This window comes from Macrosteles quadrilineatus, unplaced genomic scaffold (genome assembly GCF_028750875.1).
Source record: "Macrosteles quadrilineatus isolate MER2022 unplaced genomic scaffold, UCM_ALF_1.0 Scaffold_1__1_contigs__length_201487025, whole genome shotgun sequence".
Classification (NCBI taxonomy): Eukaryota; Metazoa; Arthropoda; class Insecta; order Hemiptera; family Cicadellidae; genus Macrosteles; species Macrosteles quadrilineatus.
In genome coordinates, this window is record NW_026542594.1 from 176,582,474 (window position 1) to 176,593,826 (window position 11,353).

General features: G+C 32.8%; 1 protein-coding gene across 1 annotated transcript; it reads left to right on the forward strand.

Moving 5' to 3' along the window:
* The first annotated feature begins 6,662 nt into the window (after nt 1-6,662).
* On the forward strand, nt 6,663-7,766 carry LOC129002763 (zinc finger protein 708-like). The gene has a single exon (XM_054430806.1). It carries the CDS (start codon nt 6,684-6,686, stop codon nt 7,764-7,766), a length of 1,083 nt encoding a protein of 360 aa, XP_054286781.1. The 5' UTR covers nt 6,663-6,683.
* Nucleotides 7,767-11,353: the final 3,587 nt, after the last annotated feature.

The window sequence follows — 11,353 nt, forward strand, 5'->3', positions numbered from 1 at the left end:
TAAGAGACTTTTTAAGTGCTCTACGTGTGGAAAATCCTTTACATACAAAGGCGATATAAGGACACATTCATTGGTTCATACAGGAGATAGACCTTACAAGTGCTCTACATGTGGAAAATACTTAAAATCCAAAGGCGATATGGTGAGACATTCATTAGATCATATAGGAGAGAGACCTTACAATTGCTCTACATGTGGAAAATCTTTTACATCCAAAAGCGATATAAAGAGACATTCATTGGTTCATACAGGAGAGGGACCTTACAATTGCTCTACATGTGGAAAATCTTTTACATTCAAAGGCGATATGAAGAGACATTCATTGGTTCATACAGAAGAGAGACCTTACAAGTGCTCTACATGTGGAAAATCTTTTACATCCAAAGGCGATATGAAGAGACATTCATTGGTTCATACAGGAGAGAGACCTTACAATTGCTCTACATGTGGAAAATCTTTTACATCCAAAGGCGATACGAAGAGACATTCATTGGTTCATACAGGAGAGAGACCTTTCAATTGCTCTACATGTGGAAAATCTTTTACATCCAAAGGCGATATGAAGAGACATTCATTGGTTCATACAGGAGAGAGACCTTACAATTGCTCTACATGTGGAAAATCTTTTACATCCAAAGGCGATATGAAGAGACATTCATTGGTTCATTCAAAAGAGAGACCTTACAAGTGCTCTACATGTGAAAAATGCTTTAAATCCAAAAGGGATATGGAAAGACATTCATTTGTTCATACAGGAGAGAGACCATACAAGTGTTCTACATGTGGAAAATCCTTTAAATCCAAAGGTCATATGAAGAGACATTTATTAGTTCATACAGGGGAGAGATCTTACTAGTGCTCTACATGTGGAAAATCCTATAAAACTAGAACTCATATGCTGAAACATTCATTGTTTTATACAGGAGAGAGACATTACAAGTGCTCTCCATGTGGAAAATCCTATAAAGCCAAAACTCATATAATAAAACATTCATTGGTTCATACAGGAGATAGACCTTACAAGTGCTCTGTATGTCAAAAAATATTTACATCGAAAGGCGATATGAAGAGACATTCATTGGTTCATACAGGAGAGAGCCTTTATAAGTGCTCTACATGTGAAAAATCCTTTACATCCAAAGGCGATATGAAGAAACAGTAATTTGTTCATACAGGAGAGGGACCTTACAAGGCTCCACATGTGAAAAATCCTTTACATCCAAAGGCGATATGGAGAGACAGTAATTTGTTCATACAGGAGAGGGACCTTACAAGGCTCCACATGTGAAAAATCCTTTACAACCAAAGTTAGTATGAAGAATCATTCATTACTTTGTAATAAACCTCTAAATATGTTGTTATTTTATTTTTGTCTTAACTAATAATAGAAATGATGAGGTCAAGATGTTATTGGATACAATGTTTAATGGTAAATAAAGGGTTACAAAAAGTCTTGAAGGGTGGGGATTAGTGCAGACTGAATCAAAAGATTTCTTTGACTTTATAAAATGCAATAAGTTAAGATGTAGATTGAATAATAATTTGGAAACAATATTGTAGTAAGATCATAAATTTGTCTTTTCTTTTCTTAATATTACTGAAATATAGAGGTCGTTTTAGTCCCAAAAAAGATCCTGGAGATGTCTATAGTTTGAGTTAATAATAAATTGAATGTTCTCACCAATCTTCTGTAATAATAATTTTCTTCTGAATAATATAGGCTTTAATTCTTCTTTCTTCAGTTAATTTTGATATTTTGACAATAGTTTATATTATAATTTCACATTTTTTTTATCACAACTAATAGTTTCTGTATGTTCTTCTTGGATACCTTAACTGCACTCTCACTGTTCATTGTTGTAAATCATTTCTTAAATTATGGGGCTTACATTTTTAAAAACATGGTTGAATTTTATTGACAATCTTGAACCTAGATGCACTGTATTTTAAATGGAGGAATTGTTTTGAATAATAATTTTGAATAAGCCAATGAATAAAATTTGATTATAAATTATATATATGTTGAGACAATATGGTTTTACTAATATTAACAATGAAAATGAATAAATATTGAAAATATAACAAGATTTAGTTTGGAATTTTATTAGGCCTAATGACTATATTAATTATAAACATTAGTTTTTGAGTCATTACAATATCCCCTTTAGAAAATATGTAATTAAATTCTTTAATGACTTGTTTTCGATAAATGACGAGAAAACATATTTAATTTAACAACAGCAATTAACAAATACTTGATTGAGATGAAAAAAATATAACTAGCTTAACATTACATAATGTTTTATCTAGAACAAAATTCTAGTTGGAACGAACATAACAATAACATAATTGTAAAATAACAAAATGATAACTAATCCCCTCCTATCTTCTACAAACTTTAATAACATAACATTAATTAAAGTGGTTAAAACAATTTTTTTTTAACATAATACATGAATTGAATGATAAATTTAAATTTTGATATATGAAGGGAACATGAGACATATACAAGATAAATGATGCTTACAGATAATATGGAGTACATTGAATTAATTTTGACAGTTATTGATGATGATTGCTTGATGATAACTTCTTATAACTAAATACATGTGATTATGACTATCGTTTATAACCATTGGAACAAAGGTAACTGGGGTAGATTTTGAAGGTATTCATGTTGTTGTGGGTCTGTGGTTCTTTCTATGTAGAGGATAGTTAATTCATTTGTTATATTACATGAATCAGTTTGTTGGTTTGGTGGAATCCGGCTAAGAGTATCGGCCGTTATATTTTCAGTGCCCTTGCAGTGGATTATTGTGAAATTATATTCTTGGATAGCTAAAATCCATCTAGCAAGGCGGTTGTTGAGGAGTTTACAAGTTTTTAAGAAAGTAAGGGCATGATTATCAGTTATGATTTTCAATTTGGTACCTAATGTAATGTATCGAGATTTCTGTAGACAATGAATTATAGCCAATAACTCTTTTTCTGTGGTAGTGAACCGTTGCTCGGCAGGCTGTAGCGTTCTGGACATAAACATGATAGCAGCTTTATCTCCGTTCTCTTTGATTTGATACAGGTGACCTCTGATGGTTATGTCTAAGGCATCAGTCTGTAAGTAGAATTCTTTGGCTGGGTCAGGATGATTTAATACACTGGTTTGCAGGAAAAGTTGTTTGATCTCATTGAAGGTGATGTCGTCTGCAGGTGTCCAGATAAACTTATTCTTTTTAGAAGTTAGTCGCAATAAAGGTTGAATTGTAAAGAAGAATTATTGAGAAATTTATTGTAATAATTAATACAACCAAGGAATGATTTAAGTTGTGTTCTGTTCTTTGGTGTAGGGTATTTTAAGATGGGTCTACCTTGCTTTGATCCATTATAAGTCCTTCTTTTGTCAGTGTGTACCCGAGGAATGGTACTGATTCTCTGCAAAACTGTGATTTGTTGAAGTTGATGGTCATGTTAGCTGATTGCAACTTCTAAAAAATCTATATAAATACAATTAGAGTTTTGTTTGTACATTGCTCAGAATTAAATATTTTTAGGTTATTTTTACGTGTAATACATTAAAGAAGCAGAAGCAAGTCTTATCTCAATTTCTGTCTGTCTTTCTGTCTGCCTGTACCACTCAAGATGGTATTTTACGCTATCTTCTCCATAAAAGCGAGAGTACCTATCAAGATCCAAGTCATTTTAATGTATTCACTGGATTGGCGAGAGTGTCTTTAGCCATTATGGCTTCACTACTATGTAACTAAAATTACGAACGTTCAAAAATGCAGTTTTATGTGATTTCTGTCAATTTTTCGTCAAATGTTTATTACATAATCATCTATGAAATAATGAACAGCTGTTCGGATAAAGATTATTTTTCTAGCTGTCTATGATATGTTTTCAAATGTTGTTTACAAATTCCGCAACCATTTCCGATCACGTTTTGAAAGCAAATCCTAACCAAGTGAGATTAAACACGTTTTTCTTACATAACGGATTTAATTAATCGCAAGTGGAATAATATTATAGTGTAACCGTAAATGAAATTAAATAACGAGGCATCATCCAGGTCAGGAACCAGACATTCTTTGTGTATAAAATTGTTCTTGAGTTTTTATAGCCAGAAAGAAGACCTTGAATAAGTGTTGTATAGGGCTGGAACACTTAATGATCGTCACCAATAGTTTACAAGCAAGGTTTACACTCATTGACGGCACTTCAATGGCGGTTGTGTAAAGTGCAAAGTAAAAAATCACAACTGCAGTGGGTGATTGTGCCGAATTTACGGATGATGCAAAACTCGCTTTTCCAATGTATCACTTTCTATTTGTACTCACTGTGTGAAGCAATCGCTGGACCATACAGCCAATGGGCCCATAGCCCATCTCTTGGGTACGTACGCCTACCTATTTATTCATAACAACCTTTTCGACGACATCGTTAATGCCGGTACTTTTCCATAGAATACATGGCCTACCTACTTAAGAAATAAAATTACAAATGTCCAAAAATCCAACATTGTGTGATTTTTTGTCACATTTCCTTCTACTGTTAATAGATATACTAATAATTGTTATCGTTGTATTTTGACAGTTAACTGATGAATAAACAGAAAAAGTAAATATTAAAATTACAGAATAGAAAAGGGGGTTTTTATGAAAGAGCTACAGACTACACCTGTAGTCCAATTTTGATGAAACTTGATATGTAGGTACTAATCTCTGATATCTCCAGGTGTTTTTATAATTTTTTTGAAATTTAGACTTTCATTGTTTGTTTTTCCCATAAAAACCCATAAAATAACGGAAAAATCGGATTTTCTCAAAAATGGTCCGAACGATTTTCATACAATTTACTATGGTATAGCCCTTTAAATTCTGAACAAAATGGTACAAATAAAATTTCTGTAAAAGTTATGGTTCAAAAGTATTGTAAATTATGTTATTTTCCCATAAAAACCCCATATAATAACGATAGGATTTAACAAACATGGTTTTGATTTAACTTAGTATGTCATGGTCCTAAACATTTTGAAAGTTTTTTCTTTTTTTATATTTGATTTGTTATGGGAATTTTCCCATAAAACAACGCCAAAATAGAATTTTCTCGAAAATGGCCTAAACGATTTTCTAAAAACGTTTAATATGCTATAGTCCTTTTAATTCAGAACAAAAAGAAATCCATTTCCGTAAAAAATAAGGTTCAAAAGTGATTGTAACATATGTCATTTTCCTATAAAAAACAATAAAATAATAAAAAAATTCGGAATTTTGGAAAAAAACTGGTATTTATCAAAGTTAATATGTTATGGTCCTTAAAATTCTAAAAAAATAGTCAAACTCCCCATTGCTGTAACAATTACGGTTCAAAGGTTATTGAAACTTTTTTAATTTTTAACCATAAAATATCATATTTACTCTCACCGCTTACTATGATAAAGGTTGCTGACAGGCTTATGGGAGAAAGTATGTGTCAGAATGCTGATACCGTTTATTAGTTTGATCTTTAAAAATACATGGAAACTTTAAAATACAATAGAGTGAAGCACACTAAACTGAGCGTGACACAAATTATTCCATGACTTCTACAGAGAATTCCATTTAATTTGACAATTACATCATCAAAATCGGTTCATAAATAAAATTGTTTTGCTGTACACGAGAAATTCCTACAAAATAAGAATAATAGATAGTTTTTCTTTTATTTTAAATACGACTAAGTTTTCTCTGCAACAGGTGATTCATATTAAGCGGTGTTCGGATTTGAGGTGTTATTGGTTAGTGGCATTTTTTTAAATGTTGAGAAAAACAGTTAAGCCCTATATTTGGATATTTATGATATTCTCACGCTAGTAGAAATTTAAATATTGTTAATTGATTGGTCAATCCATTTAAATATATTAATAAATGGTTTTATAAGGTAGGTATGATCTTTCTTAGAAGAGAAGACAAAAGAGAGGAGAATATAGTTTAATCACTTTAAAAGAACTAATTAATTGATATACTCCCTGATGTAATACTTTGAAGAACCACTCCAAATGTTATGTTTCCCTACACAAGTTTAATAAAACAATTTGTTTTGTTTGACTAGAATTTGAGTTTCAATAAACATTTCTGTTTTAGGTCAAGACAAAAAAGAATTAAAACAACAGATTAAATTGATTAAAGAAAAGTAATATAATGCAAAAGAAGAATAAAGAAGACAAGAGAAAAAGGAAAATCCCTCAAGTGTATTGTAAAAATATCTAATACGCATTGCAAGATTTGACTATGAGGTGATTCAACGTTGAGTGAAAGAGATAGCCTACCATGTAACTACTAGCCACTTAACAAGGCCTACAAACAAGTTTTAGTTACATACGAATCTATGACTTTTCTAATTAGTTACTAGCTTATGTGATAAGATTTATAGATATAAAAATTGCAAAAGTAGAAATGTTAACTTGCTTCAAAAAATTTCCTCTTAAGTGTCTACTATGTGTGCAAAGTTTTTCAACTCCATCCGCACTGAAGGCTCATATATTGTATCACACGGGAGAGCGTCCCTTTAAATGTTTGGCATGTGGGAAAACTTTTTTCCAAAAACACCATGTTATTGTAAAAAGACATTTGTTGATCCATTTAGCGATATATCCTTTACATTATAAGTGCCCAACATGCAAAAAACCCTTTGCATCAAAATACTATATGAAGAGACACACACTAGTTCATACAGAAATGAGACCTTATAAGTGCTGTACATGTGGAAAATCCTTTAAAGACAAAGGCAATATGAAGATACATTCATTGTTTCATACAGATGAGAGACCTTTTAAGTGCTCTACTTGTGGAAAATCCTTTACATCCAAAGGCGATATAAGGAAACATGTATGGTTTCATACAGATGAGAGACCTTTTAAGTGCTCTACATGTGGAAAATCCTTTACAACCAAAGTTAGTATGAAGAATCATTCATTAGTTCATACAGAAGACAGACCTTACAAGTGCTCTACATGTGAAAAATACTTTAAATCCAAAGGCGATATGGTGAGACATTCATTGGTTCATACAGGAGATAGACCTTACAAGTGTTCTACATGCGAAAAATCCTTTACATCCAAAAGCGATATGGAGAGACATTCATTGGTTCATACAGGAGAGAGACCTTACAAGTGCTCTACATGTGAAAAATCCTTTACAACCAAAGTTAGTATGAAGAATCATTCATTAGTTCATACAGAAGAGAAACCTTACGAGTGCTCTACATGTGGAAAATCCTATAAAACCAAAATTCATATGAAAAAACATTCATTGGTTCATACAGGAGAGAGACCTTACAGGTGCTCTACATGTGGAAAATCCTATAAAACCAAACCTCATATGATAAAACATTCGGTGGTGCATACAGAAGAGAGGCCTTACAAGTGCTCTACATGTGAAAAATGCTTTAAATCCAAAGGCGATATGGAGAGACATTCATTGTTTCATACAGGAGAGAGACCTTACAAGTGCTCTACATGTGGAAAATCCTATAAAACCAAAACTCATATGATAAAACATTCATTGGTTCATACAAGAGAGAAACCTTACAAGTGCTCTACATGCGAAAAATCCTATAAATCCAAAGGCGATATGAAGAAACATTCATTGGTTCATACAGGAGAGAAACCTTACAAGTGCTCTACATGTGAAAAATCCTTTACATCCAAAGGCTATTTGAAGAAACATTTATTGGTTCATACAGGAGAGAAACCTTACAAGTGCTCTACATGCGAAAAATCCTTTACATAAAATTACAACAATTACGTAAAATAAATTTTAAATTAAAAAATATAATGGGTTGCCATGACGGTGACGAAATAATAACGAAATATAAACGGAAATTCCAAACAAATTGAACAAATTCCAATCACATGTTTTATTTACAGCGTGGGGGGGGGGGGGGGGGGGGAACAGAGAAGTCCGTACTGTACACATAACATATTTTTGGTAAAGTTTTCCAACGAACTCTAGTTTTCATAAATAATAGTCAAACCTAACAAAAACAACTACAAAGTAACCTCCCTGCATAAGAATGGAGTACTGTGTAATATAGGAAATTTCATCTACATACATTTTCGCCTTATTGCATTTTCACTTAAATATTAAAATATATAAATATATAGACTACAGTATACTGTAGGCGAGAGTTAAGAAGTCCCCTGAGCTCTGGCTTATTCTACAAATGCAGGCGCTTGCTACTTAAAGCTTGCCTCTTAACACGGCTGTCAGGGCTTAAACATATACTGCGCAAAAAACAAAGTAGGCAACTGCGATTTAAACTTATTTTCCTACTCGACTTAATTAATATTGCAGAAGTACAATAAAAATTCATGTACGTCAAAACGACGTCCAACTTATCTAATTGCACTTTGTGGTGGTCTGCTAATTTGCGTTTTTCTCTGGCGTGTTGAGTTTCTTATCAAGAGTTAATTTACCAGATGTTCGAACATGTACAATAGTTTTTTTACCTAAATAATAATAATAATAATAATAATTTGCTGTACTTTCTGTTGCTATATTGTAGATTTGAACTGATAATGTTTGTTGCCACATTCCTTGTCACAAACTTATCCACTCGTCTAATCAAGTTCCTCCCCGCACTGTGATTTGTTGACCCATGTTTCCTGACATTTTCCATTACACTTAACTGCAAGACCACCATCACAGTAATTATAAATTACCAATTATTTAAGATGGGGACGCCACTAATTGCGTATTTTAACCAAAATAAGTGTGAATGATGAGTGGCGCGATGTTGTAGTCTTGTTAGTGACTAAGGTCGACACATTCCTTAGACACAGCTGTTATATAATAGCCCAATCAGCTACAACAAACTCATTGGATACCTTTTTGGATTACCTTTTTGTATTGATGTGTTAGCTGAAAAAACTTTCACATCTGGCAACCAACGCGCCCCTTTTGGATTCAGTTAGTAAATGAGTAGACGAGTCTAAAAAGTCCGGGACACAATCTTTTCTGGCACTCTATGGATGTTTATGACGTAATCAATATGGCCGCCAAAGTTGTGTGACGTGCTTCTACATTTTCCTATATAACTCGGGTTCATTTTTTAATATTGCCCTACATTTTTAGTAATTATTAATCATGAAAAAATTAACTTTCCGATGGTATATTGTACACCATTATTTAGATCCATAACACTATGAATATTTATATCTTTATTAAACTTTTTGTTTTTTTATTTAGATTTTTTAGAATAATTTTGCTAAGTATCATTGAATCCGTTATATGTAGCTGAAAACATTTTACATAAACCTTTTTGCCTGAGTATCACCTTTCTAAAAGTATATATTTTCCATTTTAATACAAACACTTGCTAAACATTTGCTTCAACAATGTAGCGGTACACAGTGAGTCGTTATGACAACAATGCAATTTAAATGGGGTCCGAAAGGAAAAGCGCTAATTAGGCCTATGGGACTTTCACTTTCGTCTTAAAATCAGTGACAGAAAAATTAAGTACAAGAATGAAAACGAAAGAGTGTACAATGCAATATTATTTTAATTTAATATCAAAATGCATTAAAATCCTATACATTACCAAATTAGTTGTGGGGTATATGTAATTTCTTGGGATTTTGAATGAAGCAATATTGTACAATTGGTTGCAATAGATAGTTGTTGGCTTGTAGACTCGTGTACTACCGGGTGTTTTGTCTGGACGTTGTACAATGTGGGTCCAATTTATTTTTCCAAATATAAATGTATGGGTCAAATTCTACTGAAATGAAAATTTGGAAATCTATGTAATTTTCTGTTTTGGTACATTTATATATGAGCTACCATACCTATGCTACCTTTACATATCGTCGGAGTTATGTTCAAAGGGTGAATCAATCAATTCAGAATTTTTCGGGAGATAGGTTTTAAGTTTAAAACTCATATAATTTTTACATTGCTGAAACTTTAAACTAGGTTAAAAGTGCTAAGGTTAAAGTTAAATGTGCTAATTGCACATTTTCATCAGTCTGTTAAAACGTTTAACCTTGTAAGTGTTTTTTTTTAATACTATTACATTTTATCTAGTCTAATGTAGCCTTTTTCGCCCTTTTTACAAGATGTTGTTTTCCATGAGGTACAGTATATTAAATCAGTAATTTGAATTGTATATCTATATTAATAAAATTGGAGTTTTGTCTGTACATTGCTCAGAATTAAATATTTGATCGTTACTTTTATGTTTTTATACGTTAAAGAAGGTGAAACCGTGAAACCGGTCTTATCTCAATTTCTGCCCGTATGTCTGTTTGTCACGGCCCAGAAGGCATTTTACCTTAAGAGAAGGCCTTCTCCTGAAAAACGAGAGTACCTAAGATTCAAAACATTTTAATGTATTAGGTGGATTGGTCCCTTTATGGTGTTTTTTGGTGTCTTTATTCATCCAACTATGGCCTTACAACTTTGTTAAATAATGACGGACGTTCAAAAATCTAATTTTGTGCGAATTTTGCCAAGTTTCCCTCCTATACGATTTATTTGGAAAGTACGACAACTATAAAATAACAAACGGCTGTTTGGATCAAGATTATTTTTTCCATCTCCTATTTTAACTGACATGTTTACATTAAATGTTTTTTTACAAATGCCGCAACATTCCCGATCACGTTAAGGTGATCGGGCAAGGCACCAGGCCAAGTGCGATTAAAAACGTGTTTCCCTACCTAACGGATTTAATTAATCCCAAGTGCAATGATTGGTAATCGTAAATGAAATGAAATAACTAGGCATCATCCAGGTCAGGAACCGGATATTCTTTGTGTATCAAATTGTTCTTCAGTTTTGATAACCAGGAAAAGACCGGGAATCATAATTGTATTGGGCTGATAGTAATGACACCACCCGTTTGCTCATCATAAACGTTATTGGGGCCGTCTTTAAATGCCCTTACCCACCTGTTCACCATTTCGTCACTCACAATGTTCTCGCCATACATTTCACTAATCTTTCGATGAATTGGCTTTAACACCTATAGCAGTTAAAAATCTAATTACAGCACGCACTTCACAGTCGGTGGCAGTCTTAATTGGCGGTGCCATTTTGAATGCTCGAAACCGGATCCAAACACGGCCGAGTTTTGCGAAATTTACAACTCAGGCTTGCCAATACATGCACATACACAGCGCAAATGTCCAAAATGCCAATTGCAGCACTGGAACAGAGAAATTAAAAAAATTAAAAAAAATTAACTTACGGTACTTAAAACATGCCTCGTAGAATAGGCATTAGCTAGGTTTAGGTAGGGTGTGACGCTTAGCGCCACTATATTATATCGTGCCACACAACGAAATCGCTGGCCTTGCGATCAGCGCTCCTCC